The sequence below is a fragment of the Elgaria multicarinata genome, chromosome 2, assembly GCF_023053635.1.
Source record: "Elgaria multicarinata webbii isolate HBS135686 ecotype San Diego chromosome 2, rElgMul1.1.pri, whole genome shotgun sequence".
Lineage (NCBI taxonomy): Eukaryota > Metazoa > Chordata > Lepidosauria > Squamata > Anguidae > Elgaria > Elgaria multicarinata.
The window spans coordinates 77,779,929-77,803,094 of NC_086172.1; the positions used below are offsets into that span (position 1 = coordinate 77,779,929).

General features: G+C 42.6%; 1 protein-coding gene across 2 annotated transcripts; it reads right to left on the minus strand.

Annotated features, from left to right (window-relative positions):
• Positions 1-444: 444 nt before the first annotated feature.
• On the minus strand, positions 445-21,306 carry MAX (MYC associated factor X). 2 transcript variants are annotated; one of them, XM_063116824.1, is made up of 4 exons: positions 21,061-21,306; positions 8,560-8,667; positions 5,246-5,375; positions 445-1,720 (listed from the first exon to the last, which is right to left on the minus strand). In XM_063116824.1, the coding sequence occupies exons 1-4, from the start codon at positions 21,094-21,096 to the stop codon at positions 1,536-1,538; spliced, it is 459 nt and encodes a 152-aa protein (XP_062972894.1). In that variant the 5' UTR covers positions 21,097-21,306; the 3' UTR covers positions 445-1,535. The 2 variants fall into 2 exon arrangements, with proteins under 2 accessions (XP_062972894.1, XP_062972895.1); XM_063116825.1 differs by having other exon boundaries at positions 5,246-5,369; positions 21,061-21,301.
• Between the last annotated feature and the right edge of the window lie 1,860 nt (positions 21,307-23,166).

Here is a 23,166-nt window from a genome sequence, read left to right on the forward strand (position 1 = left end):
AGAAATGTATTATTAATGGATTTTTGTTTAGGTTTTAAAAATACCAATTGCATTTTGTGAATGTTGAGAGCTACTTTGAGGACTTCATTGAAAATGTGGGATACAAATCTTTTATCAGGGATGAGGAACGTGCGGCCCTCCAGATATTGCTGGACTGCAACAACACTATCAGCTATGCTGGCAAGGGCTGATGGGAGAGGCAGACTGAAAACATCTGGAAAGCCATATATTCCCTGCCCCTGTACTAAACAAACATATAGCCATGTGATGAAAACCAAAAGCCCACTAACTCAAACATACATTCTGGATTTAGCTTCGGTGTTTTGGAGTCCCGAACATGTTTCTGATCTAGTTCATGTGAAAGTGCACATATAAACAGCTAAAAGACATACCCCACCCCATTCCACCCTGCCATTGTCCCACAAAAACACTAGTACCAGTCACAAGGATAAAATATTTTTTTTATTTATAGTCTTATAGTAAAGGGAAGCCTTAACTTGCAAGACAATTCTTGGGCAGTATGTACAACATACTTCAGTTCCATGGAATAGACTCACACCTGGACAGAGACCAAGCTACATTTGTATACACTAAATTCAAAAAACGCCACAAACGAGAGTGGGAAGAAGACAAAAAAAAAAAATCATATATATATACACACACACACACACACACGCATGCACACGCCCATGCACATGCGCGTGCACATGCACACATACACACAGCGGCCTTTGCTCACTCACAACCTGTGCCCCTTTAACTCACATGGGTAATTGGCCCATTTGCCAGAGGGCAGGAGGTCCACGCTTTGATGCAGTTATTAGTACCAAGTAACAAAGCTTGTGGTGTATTTACATTAAAAAAAGCTGGCTCTATTTCTGAGAAATTCAAAAAGAGGGAAGAATTGATCACGGTACGAATCTGTAGCTTCACATCACCAATGTCCGCAGCAGGAAGAGGAATCTGACCAGACTGAGTTTCCATAGGAGGAAATAAATACCAATTAATCAATTGCCAAAATACAAAAAGGACAGTCATCTCCCCACCACATCCTGAATCTTGCACCATCCCTTGAGGCAAGAAGGGACATACATGCATGTGTCTGCATGCCCCCCTCCCCCACCAAGATTCTTCAGGGGATGTTTGGCTTTGTTGTCATAAATAGAAATATTTTGATAAATGCGACAGAGAGGCTGGTGTAGCTCTAGTGGAAGAATGGAGAGGTCATTGTCCCCACGCAGCCCAGGCAATCGCAGACTCATGAGTTCATCAAATGGCCTGGGCATTCATGGCACTAGAAACTTGCAGCCACAGGACAGGACAGGACAGAATTGCATTTTGCTCCAAGCTATGGCTGCTGTCTTCCAGAAGGTAAGCTGCCAAGCCAGGGTTTTGGATTAACTCAAAAGGGGCCAGAAAGGGACAAGGAACAGAGGAAGCTGCAGTCCGAGAGCCTCTACTAAAGGGAGAGAGAAAAAAGGAAAGTCCTTAAGCAGCCAGCAAGTGTCTAATGGCAGCGGGAACGGAGACCTCTTCTAGCTGGCCTCCATACGAAGCTTCTTCCGGCTCTGAGGCTCTTCCAGCTCAGACTCTGAACTGGAGTCGGAGCCCCCATCAAAGGCAGAGATGGTGCTGCCCTTGGGGTTGGTGTAGAGGCTGTTGTCTGAAGAGGAATAGTTGGCCTGCAGAGCACTTGACCTTGCCTTCTCCAGTGCACGAACTAAAACACAAGAGCAAGAATATGGAAATGGACAGGGGGAAGGCAAACATTACGCACGAGGTGGAGGCATGCTCACGTGTTAGCTAATGGGATTTTTAAAAAATGATTTAGGATGCAATCCCATCCATGTTTAGACAGTCTCCCTGCATTACCCAACCAGCCATGTTGGCTGAGGAATGCTGGGAGCTGTAGGACTTTTTCTGTCCAAACATGCATAGAGTGAGCTCTTAGGTATCTATACTCTGGATTTCAAAGCAAAAAACAAACAAACCCAAAAACTTCACAAAGTGGATAACAATGTAGCTAATTTATTTATTTTTTAAAATTACACCAATAAAAAGCAAATAATTTCAAGTCTCTTCTTGTTTTAAAACGTAGTTTGGTACTCCTGAACATGTTATGGCTAAGATTGTTTTTTTAAAAAATGTGATCTCTCTCCCCACACTTCCCATACATTTTTCTGCTTGTGTCAATGTTAAAGGTCTATAATTATTATTAGTTAGGCTTGAAAATCATCATCCATTTTTCTTGCCACAGTACCGATAGTTTTATTTTCAACTTTTAACTCTCCCCACCCACCCCCATACACACGCGCAATCCTCCCCACCCACAACTCACCCCAACACATGCAATCAAATGGCAAGATGACATGTTCAGGAACTTTAACGGTGTGGTGCGGCAGCTTGCAGCTTCATCTCCAATACTGAGTATATTAATAATAATTGTTTGAATAAAGGCATAATGCATTTCAAATTATTAAAGTGGCAAATAAGGATTAAACTTGATAAGGCCAATCAGCATTACATTTATTTCAGTTTCCCCCAATTTCCCTTTTCCTTCTAGGGTGAAAAATGACCCCTTTCTTCTATGGCTTCAAAAGGTCAAAAATGGTCACTCTAAGTACTTCAGGATGCACTGGAATAGGGGCTTCACATATGAATGGGTGACCATCACTCCTGCACTTAAAAGTGCAAAATGATGAAAGATCTTAGGAGTATAAAATGGAATAAACTTCTGGATCACACTACTGGCAGTAGCAGAACGCAAGCACTGGCCAATTAGCTTGCCATCCTATTAGAGGCCAAGTGCTGAAACAAATCCAAGTGTTTTGCCTAGTGATCCTTGGCAAGTCATCATCTCAGCCTCAAATTCTCATGTCACAAGGTTGTTCTGAGAATGAATAAGGTTCAAAGTATTTTGCACAACCAGAGCAAACAATTTCACACAGTCAGTGAGTGACTAACCAGAGAATCACCCAGATAATGTTTTGAGGAGACATGATGCAGTTCTACTGCTAAGCTAAGCATGTATGGCTTGTCTGGATGGAAGACCACTTGGAAGCCGTAAGTTACTTAAGACCATCATACCTAAAACAATTTCACCCACCCACCCGCCCCATATGAATCTGCCCATCAGTTAAGAGAATCTTTTAGGATTGCTGCACCAGTAAATTGACTGGCCAATTAACCATGGTCAAATATTCCATGAAGCCAATAATAATAACAACAAGAACAAGAACAACAGCCGTGAGTGAGAAGGAAAATAATAAGTATCAAACTCGTTGATTATTAAAGTAATGCTTTGTTGTTTTTAAAAAGTTAAATGTTTAAAAAAAATACTTGACCAAATGATCAAACGTATTCGTCTCTTTGATGTTTTGCCACCTTTTCGGTGGTGGCACTCTTGTTGTGGGAGGTTTTGCCTCCTTTCTGACAAGCATTCTGCCAGCAATAAAATTTTACATTTTCAGCAAACTATTACTGCTGCATAGCAATAGTTTGTTTACTAGCTCTTTATTGTTTATAAACACCATTCAATTCTTTTTATCCCTGAATTTTAGTTGTAATTTGCCTTGAGTTTTTTTCCCTTTGGAATTGAAAAGGCAGGGGTCACAAAACTCTAACAAACAAATGTCTGATTCATTCTAAAATGAACCTCTGTAAGCTAGTGCTAGACTCCAAGTCTCCTTTTTAATGTAATTTGGAACTAACCATTGAGGGGGTCAATCAGTCACCCTGTTCCAGTTGCCAGGAGAGGTGGGACGGCCAGGCCTTTCAGGTTAAAGATATGCTGAGTCTGCAGATGTAGGCAGACACACACATATCTGCACCACTTGCTACTCAGATGCCTGCCAAGTGGCAACCACTACTCACCCATCATAAGCAGCAACTTACTAGTCTGCTTTAATATGACATCAGCATCCTGCTTGATCATTAAAGCTCTAAAGCAATACTCTGGCCATAGCTAGACGGGGCTTTATCGCAGGGCGAACCCCGGGATTGTCCCTGTGCGTCCACGTGACACACAAGGGATCAGGGAGGGAACAGCCCTCCCTTGCCCCGGGATATAGCCCTCCTCTTTGGCTCCAGTTTTTCCGTGGTTCGGGCTAAGCCTGAGACAGCGGAACGTGTGGCCAGGTGCCGCACGATTACTCGCGCAGAGCTGCGCCCATCAGAGGTAGGGTGGGGGGAGCGGGGAAAATAATTTAAATTTAAAAAAACACTTACCTTTAGCGCACAAGCGTTCATGCGCTGCTGGTCCTTTAAAAAAAAAAGGCGGACGCGACGCCTCTCCTGCTGAAGTCGTCGCGTGTCACATATTGACAGAGGAGGGATCTCGCGTTAAACACAACGCGAGATCTTCCCTCCTCCGTCGCAGGATAGCAGGTAGGTCTAGCTAAGGCCTCTGTTTGCCCAGTGTTTCAGTTTACAGTAGGAGTGGGAAACAGGATTGGACCACGGGGCCAGTTTGCCCCCAGGACCAATCCAAAAGCCTGGGCTGTTTCTGGGGAGGGCCCCTCCCCTAAACACTGCCCCTGATGCTAACCAGCCCATTTTGCCTTTCTCTGTGCAGAGGAAGAGACAAAGCGCTCTCTCTCTCTCCCCAAGAGAAAGGCTGGCGCTTGGGGGAGCAGCTCACTTGCCCTCCCTCTCCCTTCTGAGGGGACAGGACCTCTGCTGAGGTCCCATGGGTTGGATAGGCTAACCTGTTGGGCTGAATTTGGCCCATGAACCAGAAGTTCCTCATCCCTGACTTACAGGGATACCCTACACATCTTCTGCAGGATTTCCCACTTCAGAACTTCCTCCAATGCACTGGCAGTGTAGGAGAGAGGTTGGAGCGGGGTGAATGTGCATGTCCCTGCTGTCCTTCTCCACACAATTGAGAATGGATGGAGAGAAACATCTGAAAAGAGCTTCTTGTGCCTTAGCAATGTGAACATGCCAGCGAGTCACATACAATGAATAAGTTCTGAATTTCAGACAAGGGAGAAAGACCCAAAGTCTAGGCTGTTAGGAGTCAATGGATTCAAATGGATCCATTGCCAACACGTAAAGCCCTGAAAGCTTCTCGTCCCAACCAGCTTTACTCAAAGCGGTTGAAAGATTTTCAGGGGTTTTCTGGTTCCCAAACACTGGCCACCCTACAGAGAGAAAAAATGTAGCGGAGGGTTTTGCTGCAAGGCTGCACATCATCCAAACACATGACATGGCGCAGGAAACACCCTAGCTCAGACCCACTCACCTTGCTGCTCCAGCAGGGCGTTCTGGCGCTTTAGATCATCAATGTCCTGCTGGTGTGTGTGGTTTTTCCGGCGCATGTACTGGATGTACTCTGTGGCTTTATCTAGGATTTGGGCCCGGGATGCCTGTTGCAATAGTAGGAAAAAAACACACCAGATAAAGTCCTAGTTCACGTAAGCAGCTAGGCTGAGATGCCCTTCAGCAGGGAGCTGATTTCTCAATACAGTCTACATTTCATTTGAGGTACAACCTTAGAGTTGCAAGACATTCGACTGTAGAGGGGTTTTGAGACTCAGGATCTGTATAGTGCTTTCCAGCTCTGTGTTCAACTCCTTATAAAAACAATGGTTCTAACGACATCTGGCTACAGCACTGAACAATAGCTCATGAAGTAGTCACTCCACTCCCAAGAGTAGCTGCAGTACACGTGGGTCATTCCCTACACCTGCAACTCTGCAAACAAATGCTCCTGTGTTCACAAGAACTCATTCAGCACAGTAGAGAAGTTCCCAAATGACTATTCAGCAGTTTCTCTACTACAGCTACACTTCCCCAAGCATAATTATATCTACTCTCAACAACTGGGACTACACAAGACTGGCCAGCAAACTCAGCAGCACTGTGGAACTAGGTGATAAGACAATTGCTTACCTGCTCTTGTAAAACACTTGTGTTTGGAAAATGTCTTTTGGAAAGGTTTTCAAAGCTGCTTGTAACCTTTTGTATCCCTGTGCATTTTTATTACAGTGCTTTGTAATACAAATGTAGGTTTGCAAGACTCATGTGGAATGAGAAATAAGAAAAGGGACGTTCAGCTGCTGAGAACCCAATCAAGAATTATAGCTGGAAAGGAAGAGAAAAAACAAAAAACAAAGGAGGAGAAATCTGGACTAGAGGAATTTTTGCAAGGAAGAGGCTCTTCATTGCTGGGCGCTAGTGAAGCAGAGACACATCTGCTGAAGGAGAAGAAGTCAGGCGTTATTGTCCAAAGGACAGGTTGGAACCATTTTGTTTTGCTGGGCTTGGATATGCAAGTGGGAGTGGGTTTCTGTTCTGGGCTCCTTATTTTGAAAGTGTTTTATGAAAGGCACCATGGCTCCCATTAAAGCCTAGGAAGCTCAAACCTGAACAAGCAGAATATGGCAGGTTTTAAAGGGTCTTGACCCCTTGCTCAAACAACTGTATGTGCCAGGTTTGGACTGCACTGCTTGAGCTCAGTTGAGTATTTGGTAGTTTACATTCTGGAGTGGATCGAACAAGAAGCTGGCAAAGCACACCCCACCCTATGTTAACCCCCCCCCCATTTTATAAACAGGCCCTGGGGAAAGAAAAAAACACGTTAGTCCTAGTTTAAAGCATTCTTTATACAGAAGATTATCTTCTATTGGCAGAGCTGTTTTGTTATACAAAAACAAGACTGATTACAATTAGGTTTTAGTTTCATTTTCAAATTGCAAATATCCAAAGCAGACAATTTAGAAGTATACACGTCGTAGCCCAATAGAAAGGCAAACTATTGGCAATATCAATATTTATATATGTTTTGAATGGCCACATTTGGCAATTTACTTTTTTCTAAGATATTCCAGTTATTAACATTTACTTTTGGTTTTTATAATAGGAGCACACAGTTCTAGTCAAAGCAAAATAAATAAATAAATAAAGGATCCAGGTAGCCCCCCCCCACACACCCTTTAAAAAAAAAAAAAAAAAAGACTATCAATTCTTATGTAGAAGTGAGACCAAATCTATTTTGTATATAAAGAAAGTTAACTATCTGTTCTAGATTGCTAAATCAACTGGACAACAATGTATGCCAAACAAACCATTTGCTATAGGAAGGTCTACATAGCTTTGTTTTAATTCAAGTATATTCCATTTCCCAGAGTAAGAACTGGCATTTTACAGTAGTAAACTTTTCCCCTGTACTGTCAATGTATCCAACTTTTTGGCCTTCACTGGAGTTGCCGTCACCCACACCAAAGTCTTCCCAGCAGTCTCCCACAATAGGGCCTGAAATTCCAGTGTGTTAAAAATTACACAGGTTACACTAACCTCAAGGGAGAATCCAAAAAACAAAAGGCCAGGCCACATATTTCAGCTAACAATGAATTACCCAAATGTCAAGCCTCAGTTCCGAAAACTTTGCCTGTGTGACATGAGTAATAAATGGGTGTCTTGATGTCTATGACACGGTGTGACCAGAGGTGACTGAACATAAAAATGCTGCCTATCAAGCTAAGTACCTTGTACTGAGCTTCTGCAGACAGCTTTGTCGGCAGCTCAGCCACTAATGATGAGCAGGGCCCCATTTCCTCATTCCTTTTCAGGGCAGCCACTTTAGCCCTATGGAAAGCTAAAAGTTACTTGCTAGTGCTGCGATGTTGCAACTCTAGAGAGAAAGGACAAGGGAGTCACCCTGCACACATTCGCTACAGACTTGGGGCTAATTCACACAACCACTCTACTTGGTTGCACGTCCCCCCCACCCCCGGCCCTGCCCAGACTGCAGGATGTCTACCTAAACTGTTTGTAACAAGCCTAAGCTACAATTTTACAGGCCTTTAAAAACTTTTAAACACAGAGTGGTGGCACAGTGTGCTTCTGGCAGATAATTCATATCTGGCAGATAATTCATCAAGAGCAAGCTTCAATGTAGGCAAGAGGAAAAGCAAACAAACAGAACCAATCACAAGCAGAGCAGCCCTGCATAACCAGGATGGTTCCATCAGAGGAGAACGAGGGAGGTGGAAAGAGAACACTAAATCTTCCAGGGCTAGAGAGAAAGAAACAGGGGACACATATTAATATACACACACCTAGTCCTGTCTTTCCTTTTGTTCTACCATGTCCTTTGTTGATTTAGACTTTGGACAGACAGCTACTCTTTTCAGTACTGTCAGCAGCCTTACAGAGCTAAATCTAAATAAAGGTTAGCAAGGAATTGGGAGGATTGCAGAGGAGAAGCAAGAAACCTCCATAATACTGTGCAACTGCAGCAAGCAGATGACCCAGACCACTTCATAAAGTAACTTTCAACCATTCAGAAGTGCATGATGAAACATTAGGTTACTCTACAATGAGAATTCATCTTTATTTGACAGCATAAGCAGACCAACTATGAACATCTTTGAAGCTACAGGAACATTTCTTCAACCAGACTATTTGGGACCCTTGCAGAATTACCTAAGCTATACTAGTAGAGGTTCTTTCTTGTTCTGTAGCTTGGTCCAAAGATGGGACTGGAAACCAATTATCTTATGATTGATGGGACAGCATTCCAGGGAAGTGCATCACATCTCTCAATAAACTCACCTTCTCTCCCTGAAGCGATGGCACAGAGTCCCGCAGGCTGTGGAAACTGTCCTTGATGTGGTCCCTACGTTTGCGCTCCAGTGCATTGTGGTGAGCACGTTTGTCAGCCTAGACAGACAAAGAACAAATATTAGGGCCTTCACCATCACTGTAGGCAACAGGGTATGTGGCTTCCATTGCATCCTTGACCCCTGGACTAGGATGCACATAGGATGAACCATCTCCAGCCCTCCTTAAGACAAGGGAAGAAACAAAGAAGTCAGCAAAAAAAAGCAGCCAGTGCAGGCCAAGTCCAGCACAAGCACGAAAAACAAGTGTGATTACCCTGCAGCATTCTGTTAGTCGAGAAGATTGGTTCAGAAAGATCCCTGTGTCACCCCCTAGACTACAAAGTTTTCATCTTCAACACAGCACCAAATATTTTGAATAAGCCACATGTTAATCATGAATGGGACCCTTCCCAGTAGCAAGAGTTTCTGGGCATTGTACTACAGAGAAGGCCCATAATGAAAAACGAAAAACAAAATGAGACTTTATGTAGGGTCCACAAAACACTGCAGGAAATATTTGGACTGCAGTCTTCTGTGCAGCTATAGCGCAATTCAGAAGTTATCATTCATGTGTTACATCAACACAAAAGTGGAGCCATGCCCACTAGCCTCGCCCAAGATGCCACACGTACTGACTATTTATTTATTGCACGTACATACTGACTATTTATTTATTGCATTTTATACCACCCAATAGCTGAAGCCCCACTTCCTGGTATCCACACATAAACACCTGCAGGGATAAACCCTAGGCATGAAGACTTTCGTGCAAACTGGAACTGTGCACAATCCAGGGTCCAGATTATGGAAAGCCTTCCGGCACATAGCTGTACACACAAAAGCTCCATTCTTGCAGGATATGAGGGGGTGGGCCCAGTTAGTATGGTCTTACTCTGTGCTCACACATTGGTCTACCATGTGAGCAGTGATGTGGGTTTTCTGGAAAATGCTGAATTGGAAAAAAATCCTGTTCAAATTAGATTGAGTTGCATAGAGTCATTTGCATCAGAAAAAATTCAATTTACAGCGGGAAATTTTCAGATACCCTAGAGAGTGATCTAATTTAACATGTTTATTTTACAACAAAGTAACTCATGCTAATTCCCCACTCATGACATTGCAAGCATTTGATCTGAAATATTTGAGTGGAAAATTAAAGCACACTTAATGTTATTTATATGTTGCATTATGTAGAATTTTTTCTTGGAATCCTTACAAAGATTTAAAGACACAGGGCACTTTCAGTTTTGCTGTCACTACTTATTAGTTCCATTTCACACTGAGACATATGTATTAACATTTAAAGCCCTAAATGGCTTGGGGCCAGGTTATCTGAAGGAACGCCTCCTCCCATATGTACCTGCCTGGACCCTAAGGTCATCCTCAGGGATCCTTATCCGCGAGCCCCTGTTAAAGGAAGTGAGGCAGGTGGCTACCAGGAGGAGGGCCTTCTCTGCTGTGGCACCCTGGCTGTGGAATGAGCTCCCTAAGGAGGTTCGCTTGGCACCTACATTATATGCTTTTAGATGCCAGGTGAAGACCTTTTTATTCTCCCAGTATTTTAACTGTCTATCAATAAATTTTAACTTGGTGTTTTAAATTTGTAATTTTGCATTGCTGCTGTTTTTATCTGGTTGAGCTTTTATATCGTATTTTATATTATGGTTTTATACTGTTGTTTTATACTTTGAATGTTTTTAATTTTTGTGAACCGCCCAGAAAGCTCCGGCTATTGGGCGGTATAGAAATGTAATAAATAAATAAATAAATACATGTATTGCAATCATATATATGTATTCTTATATTCTCACATACTTGCTAGTGATGAAAACCATTAATTACAACTTTGAAACTGCCACACTACCCTAATATTGTATTTGCAAATGACACCCCTTCATTGTTACTAATGAACTTACGAAATGGAAAATTTTCCATGGAAAAATGAAGCCTTGGAAAATGTTCTGTTTTGGAAAGTTTTCTGGTAGGAATTTTCTGCCTCACATCATTGCAGATGAGTGATAACTTCTGAGCAGGGACTGCTTATGGCCATATATCCAGGTAGCAAGAAAAGATAGAGCTACTTGGTTTAGCTGCAGTATCTCATTTCTAAATCCAAAATTGTGATCATGATCAATCTATCTGACCTGATGCATGAACATCTGGATTGTTTTATGCAGAAGCTCCATACATATGAAATGGCTACTTTTACTCTGAATTTATGAATGGCAAAAAATGTGAATACAGCTGCAAGAGTACCAAGAAGGATTTTGGGAAACAAATTATTCCCAAAGTGCCAACATCATCTACTGGCATGTGCAAGATCAGTTGGCCTTGTTCTTATCTACCATCATGCCCCAAGAAACCACACATCAAACTAGTTCCAAGAGTTCAACAACCATTCCCTATCATATACAAGTGCAATTTCATTTTTGACAGGCCCTTCAGAGTTAACTGTAGGTCCAAACAAGTTTTTTTCTATCCCTTACCATAAGGGACACCAGGATAAGTTCTTGCCAAACAAAGCCTAAGATGGTGAAGCAGAAGATGCAGTTATAAGGCTCGCAGATGAATATCTCATTAAAATGCCATGTTTTAAGTCAATTTTTTTATTTATTTATTTATTACATTTTTATACTGCCCAATAGCCGAAGCTCTCTGGGTGGTTCACAATTTTTCTTTTGCTGTGTCAAAAAAACTAGTTTCTGATTAGCCTAATCCCTCACTAATTCAATAGATTAATAGAGAAAAATTGTGTGTGTCAGGAAACAGTTTTGACACTCTTTTAGAAAGACAGCTTTTGGAAACATCTTGCAATTTTAATGCTTCTTATGAGTTTAGCATTTCTGTAGCAATTCACATCTGCCCCACCACTGGCTTTTGCTTTCTCTTCTGATCAGTGCTACTCTTTTGTTCTCATTACCATTTAAAGATAATTCAGGTGGCACCACTGAAAGCATATTATGATTAATTGAACCTCACCTTCCAAATGTCAAGGCAGCCTCCCGTCACACAGGTTTGGCAATGATCCCACACCCAGTTCCTGACGCAGAGAGCAGAGTTTGTCTGCCAGATGGAAACAGGCACTCTGGGTGTGGCTGGACCCCAAATCCAAAGCACAAAGCTTTTCTTGTAACTGTTCCCTTTATATCAGCATGGCATCCTGGTAAAAGGCAGAACTGGACTAACAAAGGGGTGACCCAATGCAGCCATCCTGTTAAGCTCTAAACTGAATTATCACCTCTACCAGATATTCTGAGCTAAAGGAAGCTTTTCTAGTGAAATGAATTACCAATCTGATCATTGCTCAAATACAAATATTTACACTCTACCCAAACAGAGATATTTCAGTTTCATCTGATGGAAATAAACTATTCTAGTATGCCCAATAACTATCAAGCTTTCTTTCGATTTATTAGTCACAGGCATTTCATAGAATAATAGAATAGTAGAGCTGGAATGGAAGGGACCTATAAGACCATCGAGTCCAACACCCTGCTCAATGCAGGAATCCACCTTAAAGCATCCCTGACAGATGGCTGTCCAGCTGCCTCTTAAATGCCCCTAGTGTGGGAGAGTCCACCACTTCCCTGGGTAATTGGTTCCATTGTTGTACTGCTCTAACAGTCAAGAAGTTTTTCCTGATGTCCTCCTGGAATCTGGCTTCCTGTAACTTAAGCCCATTAGCCCATGTCCTGCACTCTGGGATGATCAAAAAGAGATCCTGGCCCTCCTCTGTGTGGCAACCTTTCAAGTATTTGAAGAGTGCTATCATGTCCCCCCCTCAGCCTTCTCTTCTCAAAGCTAAACATGCCCAGTTCTTTCAGTCTCTCCTCATAGGGCTTTGTTTCCAGACCCCTGAATTTTTGTTTCCCATTTAAGATTTTCTGAGGGCAAGGCTTTGGCCAAGGCAGAGTCAAGTGGAAAGGAGAAAACCTGGAAAAGAAAAAGATGACAAAAATTGTCCAGTGTGCACATGCTTGTATTCCCATACTTAGGCTGCTATCCTATAACCACTTGCCTGGGAACAAGCTCCACTGAACTCAGTAAACCTATTTCCAAGTATAATGTAAAGGATTGCACAGTTAATCTCAAACGGTCATGGGTTCTGGTCATAAGAAAGACCCTATATGGGACTATTTAAAGACTTTAGATTAAAAAAAAGGAATACATGATAAAACTTATTGCACCAGCAAACACTATTGTGTTGTAGTACAGATTACATATGCTAGTGCAACATAATTTATGTTAGTGCTAGTGCTGAACTGAATACTGCCCAGTGAGGCAAAGGGATACAAAGTCTACTTGTAAGAATGAAATACTACACTAGCAGTAAATTAACATTGTTTAGTAGCACCATGTACACTGATGGTGCTATATAAATAATAATAATAATAATAATAATAATAATAATAATAATAATAGTCAGATTTGCACCACTGTTCAGAAAATATATGAAAAAGTTTCAATGGGAAACTTGATTTAAATTAATTATTTCAATCGATTTGAAGCAGTCCACACTGCCTAGAAATCTTCCTGAAAAAAGAACAGGGCTCAGACTCACTAACATGCTGCACTTGTCAGTGAAGGCCGGGCCAGAAAAACACACATACAACTTTAGTTATAGAGTGAAAGGCGTTAATTTTTTCAGTAGAAGACAAACAGGCTCCTCTAAATGCAAGACCCTAATCTATATAGAACAACTGCCAAAATATGCAATTAAAAATATAGTCTTCCATAGTTCCCTGGTTTTGTTGGGCCTTTGAAAAGGTAATGCAAACCAAGTGTCTATGTATAAACAACTATACAAATGACTTTAAAGCAACCAATAATGTGGAAAAGACTAGAGTAATCTTATATTTGCTCACTTGAATTGCCAAGTGGCTGCACTAGCCATTTAAAATATCTAAAATACCACCAGTGGTAGAGAAACACACAATGCTGCTGAAATTTGCATCCAGAGGAGTATGACTCCACAGTACTGTAGTAAAATTATCACACAAATTATAAAACTAGTGACAGAGGTGCTAGTTGCAGACACTTTCCCATAATAGTTAAATATGAAGTGATAATTACTGGTTGCATATATTATGTCACTATCTTATGTAACCACAAGAACTTCCCTGCAGATCGCAACAATCATAACTTTTCAATAAATCGTATAACCCTTGGTCAAGTTTGCACTACTGACAGGACTGGTGTCATAATTAGGCTAAACATATTTTTATAGGGAGACTAAAAAGATAAACAAAAAAAGGTTGCAACACACAAACACTAGCCAGTTGCCCATGGTTCTTGGTATTATTTCATTAGTGCCATTACAAATCTTGATGTCAATCATGGTAGTGCTGATCTAAAAGGGATACGGTTTTATCACAGGTTCATTCACGTAATTTTATTCTACCTTGAGATGCCAAGAGTCAGTTCAATTAGCCAGCTTCCCCAAACTCAAAGTAAACATTGAAGGTTAGAAAACTTTCTCACTGTACCTCCTACTCCCAGGTCAAACAGTTCTACATAAGAACTCTACGCCCTCAATTCAAAAGCCAATTATAACAAGATTTGACTATTAAACAGACCATTGGTAACTTTGGGGAGGAGTTTGAAGGAACGGTGAGGAACCTAAGAAAACAACATAGTACAGATGAGCTATCTTTTTTTCAGAGTCGCCGATATCACACTCTAGTTTTACAGCAAAGATGACATAGATACCGCAGCATGCTAAAACGTCCTATTCCCGCAACTGCTGTATAAGAACAGAACCAGTGAACAGTGGATGTAGCACCTGGCTCCACTGTAACGTATTACTGGCAAGGATTCAAAGCAAGTAAATTGCATTTAGGAAAGGCTGCCAGATCTAATTCAATGAGTTCTGGCTGGCACAAGCCATGCTAAATGCCGAATAAGGATAGCATGAAAACACTGGCCTCCATTCATCAGGACACGGTGGCCCACTGCCATGCTACTCTCCATTACTACCTCATCAGCTACTTTCAAAACCATTTGACTGTCCAGGAAAATCTCAGCTCTTAACAAGGAATGGCGGCTAAGGAAGTGGAGGAAACCAATATTGCTCTGTCCTAACAGAGAATGTCAGCCGACAGACTGAACTGTGTAATGTACCTCATCTCATGAATATGAGCATATCCAAAATAAACTATATCAGCTTTCCTCAATCTAGTGCCCTCCAGATGTGTTAAACTACAACTTCCATAATCCCCAGCCATGCCAGCTGTGGGTGATGGAGCTGCCATCCAATACATCTGGAGGGAACTGGCTTGGGAAAGGCTGAACTGTGGCATTTAGCTCCAAAAGCCTAATGTTGGTTTTACAACTTGCCAGAAATTAGGAAGTTGAATATTAATAAGGGACCTCACTGTTTTATTCAGGCAGGTATGTAGGCAGGCAAGCAAACCAGAACTTTTATGGTTCAGCTGCAGCTAGGCCATATTGCAACACTAGAGTAGTGCCTTGCCTTTGAAATTTGGCCATAACAAGGCACTCTACAGATTTCATGATGGGTCCGTTTTTGGCAGCTGAAAAGGCTTATCATGTAGTGATGGGCAGTGGATGACCTCATAGTATCCTGGTCTCTTTCAATTTGCACAGGCAGTTCTTAACCAAGCATCTATTACAGATATCCACAGAAACATAACAAGCTTGTATTATTTGAATTATATACAGCAACAATGATTGCAGACATGGATATTGTCCTTCTCTCTCCTGAAAGACAGATTCAACATACTGGTCACCTATTGAAAAACTCACATGCATAAACTAATACAGGAGTGGGCAGAAGGTAGTCTCCCAGATGTCTGGGACTTCAGCTTCCAGAAGCCCCTGCCAGCATGGTCAAAAATCGAGAACACTAGTACTTGGAGTCCAAAACATTTGGAGATCTACTTTCACCCCACCCCTGAATTCACATATGCACAGAACTGGACAAGACTTTATTGTTTCTTCTGTGCAGTGCTATAAACCAGAACTCTTTGTATTTATAATATTCTCAACAAATGCTGCCAAAGTTTTCCCCTGGAAAATATAGTACTAGAGTAGAGGCAATGCAGATAGCTACTGAGAACAAGCCATTTCATGGAAATACAAATTCTTCTTAGTGTCCCCAAAGTTCTATACAGAACATTAGCTACAAGCTCTGAATCATCTTACTCAACCCAAGAAGATTTGGTACTGTCCTTAGCATACTGACATTCACTAATACAACCATAAGTGCCTCTGAACTGAGCATTTACCAGTACAACTAGACATCATAAAAATATTAGTAGAGTGATCTTACGGTGAGGGGGGGAAGAGAGGCAGAGGAACTACCCGTTCCAATGCCCTGCAGGCAGGATGAAGTGATAGGGAGATGCTTTTTCCCTTTTTATCTGCCCATCCTTTTCTTCTTTGTTTAAAACTTTCCCTCCAATTGATTGCAATGAGAGGGAAATGAACATTGTGTGTGTGAGAGGAATGGGGGGCTTTGGAATCTGCGGATCCACAGCCTCTCTAGGACAGCCACTAAATGCCTCATTTTTGTGCTCTCCAATATTGGAGAAGTGCTGACTCCAAATCTTTTTGCAGACTCATGGAGGCAGCTTGTAAGGTCAGTCTCTCTCTCTCCCCTTAAAGAGGTGGAGATCCCCCAAACCCTATGACTCCTGGGGTGCCCTCCCAGGGTCTGTTTGCAGGCTCAGAGTATTTGGTTAATTAAAAAACAACTATGTAACTCACCATAAATAATAATTAAAATATTGTGAGTATTCAGGTAAATTCTTTTCTGGTGCTTACCCACCACTGAAATCAATAGAAATTTGGAATCTCTGTGACATGTCTCACCCATAGTTAGGAAACTACACTTGCAAAATGGGAAAAGTTGAAGCAAAACAATCAGATGCTACTAAAGAAAGCCTGAAAGTCCTAAACACCACACACACTATAAAAGTCCAAGGACACCACTTGAGAATCTGCTCTAGAGATGGACTCTTAGAAAATTCATGACCTCAAGAATATAGGATGAGTGCGAAATAAAATAAGACTTAGCCTGCAATCTTATGAAACCTACTCTTGGGAGTAGGTTTCACTGAACTCATTGTGATTTACTTTTGAGTAAGCTTGCACTAGATTGCACTGTTCAAAGTGGATCTACATGGGTCACTTAGTCCAATCTTGCCCTAACTCAAGATACATCAAACCTAAACCATCCCCTAAGGATTCACACAGCCATTCTTTGACATGTACAAATCTATGCATGCACACCATCTTGCTTGTTCTATTATAAAAACACAATAGCCTTTCACCTGAATATAGATAACCACCACTGCTAATTTAGGAACACTTAAAGACAAAAGGTTTAAGTGTCTTATAAATTGTTCCATTACATTAATGAAGTGGTCTTACACCACGATAGGACATTGGGCCATTCATGCCAATGCTGTCTATCCTAATTGGCAGTAGCTTTAACGTACCCGAGAGCCTTTTAATTGGAGATGCAAGGGATTTGAACCTAGAGTTTCCTGCATGTGCAATAACCACAGAAGAATGGTTATTGCCCTTATGTGAATATGAAAATACTGATCTCACAGGGTAGCTGTAGAGCAGGGATGCAAACTTGTGTCCCAAAACATCTGGAGAGTGACAACTCCCATCATCCCTCAATATTGACTATGCTGACTACAACTGATGGGAGTTGTAGGCCAAAACATCTGAAGGGCCACAAGTTGCCTACCCAACCCCCTGCTAGAGAGACTGCTAAGATAATAGATATGAAGTGCTTTAAACACAAGTAAAGTGCTTTATAATGGTAAATGTTTTCTGAGGCCCTGTATGACCACCTTGGGGCCTTGCATTGGGCAAAAGCTGGGATACAAATAAACATAATAATAATAACAACAACAACAACAACAACAACAACAACGTAATGGGTTTCTTAATATTAGCTGACACGAATAAGCTTAGACTCAGCACACAAGTACTTGCCAAAATAAAACCACAAAACCTTCCCTTTAATAATCTTTAAAATTAATATGACCATTCACACAAAATTTTAAAAAGCATAGTGTTTATTTTCTGGTCTATTCACCTTTAGCCAACGTGCTAGCAGCTCTCTGGTAAAGGCCTACAAGCTAGCCTTATTTTAAAGGAAGTGTCAGCAGTTTAAATCCTTTCTGTTTGTAGGCCTATCATTGTTACTATGAACACCTACAGAAAGAAAACAGAAAGCATTTTGCTTTTTCCCCCCAGTGGCGTGAGTTTCTGTGGTGACATATTTTGCCAAGGAAACAGAATTCTTTTATCTAAAGTATATTATCCTGTTTAGCAAAAGGAGGAGCCTCTTAACTCTTAAACCTTGACTATTAGTTAAATTGAGTTTTAAGCTGGACCTCTTAAAATTCTTAAGATGGTAAAGACAAGCAATTTGAGTAGAGTAAGTACATGCAAAAAGCAAATGACAAGCTTATTTTCAGGATAGACAAATACCCATGATCTTTTAAAAAATTAAGGAAATCAGTTATCAAAAAGTTTTTCAAATGCAACCCTAATTTAAGTACTAATGTTAAGAGTTACACTTAAAATGCCCTAAAATAAGGTCACTGAAAACTAGCTCATGACCATCTATCAAACATATTGGTAGATTTTTAAAAAACTTGTTTTATAAAAGAAGATACATTGAAACATAAATATTGGGGGGGAAATATGAATTTTGGCAAAAACAACCACCACTACCACCAAATATAAAATTATTATAAATACATCTTATCAGGGGTTTTTCTCAGAGGATTTGATCCAGAGTGTCCCTTCCATGAACAGTGCTTTTCCTGTTTTCGGAAGAAACCAAGATCCATGGAGGTTTCCCCAATCCTCCATAACAGCTTTTCAGGAGGCACATGCGGTGGGAAGGGGGAACCAGCAAATTTGCCAATGGAAGCATCCTGTAAGCGGAGTTCTACTCACAGGAATGCTGGATGCAAGCCAGTGATTACCAAGTTGTCACAGGCTCTAAGGTCAAGGATATGCCATCAGGATCATCCAGAGCCGAAATGCACTATCTTGTATTATTTTATGACTTTCAACTACATGGATTCTGCAATGTGTACAGTTCTCAAGTTATGGATATTTATGACCCTACTAACCAAACAGCAAAGATATTAACTTTTCAGCTCATGGATAAATACTATTTTGCCCAATGACTAACCTTTAATGTTTAATATTTGTACAGTGCCTAAAAAATTGTAGGCAGTTTATAATGACCACCACCAACCTTTGCTTATAGAAGGTTCTGAACACTTATGGTCCATCCTATGCATTTTACTCAGTCCCATTGTTCAGTAGGATTAGTTTATAGATGGCTGTGCATAGGAGTGTAGCCTTAGCTTTCAAATGAGTGATCATTTCTGGTAAAAAAAAATTGCAGTGCATGTAGCATGCATGATCAAAGATTGTGGGTTATGCTTCTAGTTTGTAATAATTACCAATTTGCATATTTTGTTGTAGCAACCAGTTAGTAGGCATGCTTGTTCAATGAATATATGGATTTCAAAAAGAGAAAATTGATTCAAGTTCATATTTTGTTCTTGGCAATCAGTCCACTCTTTCTAAAAATGTTGACCATACATCAATCATTACCACATATCTCTCCACTTTTATCTACACTCAACAAGCAAAATAACTTATTTCAATTCTGTCCCAGCCCATAAGTACCACCATTCACAAGTTTCTAGGACAGCAGCACTAGTCTGATGCTGCAGCATCCATGAACACAAACAAAAGGCAAGAAGAAGAAAAATACCTTCTTTGTGCCAAGTGCTATGCTACACTGCAAGAAACTTTCCAACAGGCAAAGGCAATGGAAGAAAACACATCCCGCTCCATGGTATGAAGGGCTATTCTGCACAGTCACAAAGGAGAATACAAATCAAAGTGTAGATTTCAAGAATCTTTTACTCCCACAGTTCCCTGCTACAGTAAAGGCTGGAAATACTAAGCACCACATCCAAGTAACTATATAATAAAAAATAAAAACAAAATATTCAACAATGGAACAAGAATCAAAACAAGCTGCTTTGTGGAAGTTTCTGCAGAGGCCAGCATTTCCATAATAATCCACTAAGGAGATTAAACACCAAAATAAGAGAATTCCCAGCTTCTTGCTCATTAAATCCTCTGGCAGCAGCAAAAGAAGGGGGGCTCCTCCACAGCCCTCTTGGGCAGACTGCAGCATTCAGTGTACCAGTCAGAAAAAAATCTCAAAAGCCAGAAGCTGCTGTGATGTGTTTCAAAACGAGCATGCTTTACTGCCCTGGAAGCTACCGCTGAAAGGCAGGATATGAAATCCCTTTAAAAACAAACACAACCAAATAATTCGTTTACTGTCTCACTTGCTGCCCTCTCGTTTCCCTAACAGCAACACACATCCCTCCAGACTGTCTGTAGCGTCCTCGTTTCCTCCTTTCACAAAGGAAAACGTATTTTTGCTTTCTAGTCCATATTGGCAATTCACTACCACCACTTCAGTAAATGGGCTTCACCCCACTATGATTTCAATACACCCCTGGCCTTTGGGAGGGAGATCAAGGAAGAAACGGTAGAGGGGGCGAGAGAAGGGGTTCCTCATCGTTAACCCGTCTTATCCATTCCAAAGTTCTGGGTTTGGCCTGTCCTGTAAAGTTCGTGTACGAAGCACACAAGCCACACAACACACACACACACAATCCTCGAGCCCCTTTCTTGAACCCAACCACTCCCAATTTTATAACACACGATCCTGTCTCTCCCCTTTCTAACTCCTCTGCCACCCCCACCCCCCGCAGCATCACCCCCACAAGCCAGACAGGCTATACGAGGCCTAGACAAGTCTCCTCCAGCTCAAGGGAAGGCGCTCCAGCCTCCCACCCCAATCTCTCCCAAACAGGCGTCTGTCTCTCGCTCTGTCCCCAGACACAAGCGCGCGTCCCCCCACCCCACCCGCCTGTCTCTCTCTCCCTCCCCCTTCAGGTTCTTAAGAATTCAGGCCTGGCCCGGGCCAGAGGCGGGCAAAACACTCTTCCTCTCCACCACCAACCACCACCTCCCTCACGATCTCCTTCCTTGACCCTGGTTGGCTGCCGGGCGGCTCTCTCTGCCTGAGGGTCCGGGGCGCGGGGTGGGTGAAGGAAGAGGACGGGGAGGAGGGGGGGGTGTTAAGCGAATGAAAGGCAGAGAGACGTACCGCAGACTGAAACCTCGGCTCCTCTTCCTGCAATAAGAGAGACAGAGAGAGACAGAGAGACACACGCGTTACTGTCAGCGCCGCCGCCGCCGCCACCTAACACACACCGACTGACCGACCGACTGACCGAAGCGGGGGGAGGGGGGATTTGAGTGAGAGGGAGGGAGGGAGGGAGACGGGACAGGGCCGGTGAGGCCCAGAGAGGAGGAGGAGGAGGAGGAGGAAGAGGCAGAGCAGCGTGAGACTCACGTCGCTCTCCACCTCGATGTCATCGTTATCGCTCATGCTGCCGATGGTGCCGTCGCCCGGCCGGGCCGCTCCGGGGCCTTCCTGGCAGGCGCTGCGGGTCGAGCCGCGGAGAGCGACAACAACAGCCCCCGCGCAGCGCAGCCAGAGCAGCCTCCTCCTTCTTCTCCTCCTCCTCCGTCGTCGGCGTCGTCTTCGTCGGCGTCTCCTCCTCCTTCCCCAGCATCAACGGCACACGCACCTCGTACTGCACGTGACGGCTGACCCACACACCGTCCGCTCGCTCTCACGTCTGCCGCTCGCCCCGAGCAGCCTGCTGGGGGATGGAGTCCGCGTTGACGCAGGACGCCGGCGAGAGAGCGCTCCTCCCGACTACGATTCCCGGCGGTCTCTAGGCAGCGCCGGTCCTTTGAGGTCACCACCTACACTTGCGCAGTGGCGCCGCCGTGCTTTATAGGGGATGTAGTCCCTTGGAAAGAGGAAGGGCTCTGTTTCCCGGCAGCCTGAGCATAGGACACGTGGATGGGAGGCGAGAGAGCATGAGCCGTTTAAGCACCCGTCTCCTTTCCGCGCCACCCCCTCCTCCGCGCTCTGGACATGTTTTGTTTTTTTGTTTTGTTTTTGTTAGAGAGCGGATGATGTTATTCTTAGCAGGAGGAAAGATGATTGTGCTAGTAATGCCTTTTTGCCATTTATATAAGCCAAACTAGACTTTTACTATGACACAAGCCCGACATTAAAAATGGAAACACTCAAAAGACCAGCGGGGGAGCATTTCAGCCTCCATAGATATTCTGTAACAAACTGGAAAGTTGTCCTACTTAAACAAAAAGGTTTCAAAGGGAGATTCCAGCATAGAGTTGTTGAGCTGGAATTCATCTGCAGATTTGACAATTGGGCTCAGTGGTGCAGTTTTAGACCCTGGATTTAATTATCTTATGGGGAGGAGTGTGTGGGAGAGAGACACCTTTAGATGGCTATCTTTATTACTTCAGTTGTAAAGCATGGAACTAAAATGCCGCCCCATCCAACCTCCACTCTATGCTTTAAAACTGCTGCAGCAGCCCTGCCCTCTTTTGTAGAGTGACCAGATACAAAAGAAGGCAGGGCTCTTGCAGCTTTAACTGTTGTGATGAAAAGGGAATTTCACCAGATGCTGCATGCATCCAAATGGCACCTGCTGAAATGGCAACTGTTAAAGAACCGCCCAGAGAGCTTCGGCTATTGGGCGGTGTTAGAAATATGGCAGGTTCTTGTCCCTGACCTTAGGTACGAAAGACAAGCGTAGAAAACACTGCAGAGGACACTGCATATCAGTATACTGAGGTGCGACTCGAACAGGGTCGGACCCCGATCGGAGCTTGCACACAACTTTTATTCACATGAGGTCAGCTGACAATGAAAAAGGGGAGTGGGTTGAAGGGGGGTGGGATACACAAAGAAAAAGGGGAGTGGGATACATTTCTAAACAGGATACCTTTACCTAGTCCCATCCCCCTTCCCTGCCATTCCACATCTCTCTGGGATGTGTGAGTCAGCTACTTCCTCTTGCAGGGTCTACAGAAAGCACAAAGGGTAGCTTAGAATTCAATTAACCCCTTCATTTCCTACAGGCGGTATAAAAATTTAATAAATAAATAAATAAGAAGATACAGGAGCCTTGTTCTCCTTTCCATATGGTCTCCCTATGAAACCCCCTTCTACAAAGCAACACTCAAAATTTGAAAACTCCAGTATTTGGAAAATGTGGGCCAAATTTCTCCCTCCCTCCCTGCTTTACCCAATTTTCAGAACACAATTACTTTGTAGGACCAGGCAAACCGCACAGTTCCTGGGTTGGAGGGAGAGGACATTTGTCCATGTTAGATACTTGTTTATAAGGGGCACTTCCAGGACTGTGTGTAAAAGGGGGAGGATTTTCTGGCTATGAAAACATCAAATAATCAGTTTTGTTAAAACACTAAAGAAAATATTCCCTGAGTGCTAACAATCTTTGAAAATGCATGCTTACTCCGGAGTGGGTCCGTGAAAGGTGAAGTCCCCATGTTATATAAATGCTTAATCGTTCTCATCTATGAAAATTAATTGAGGTTAAAATTAGAATGGGAT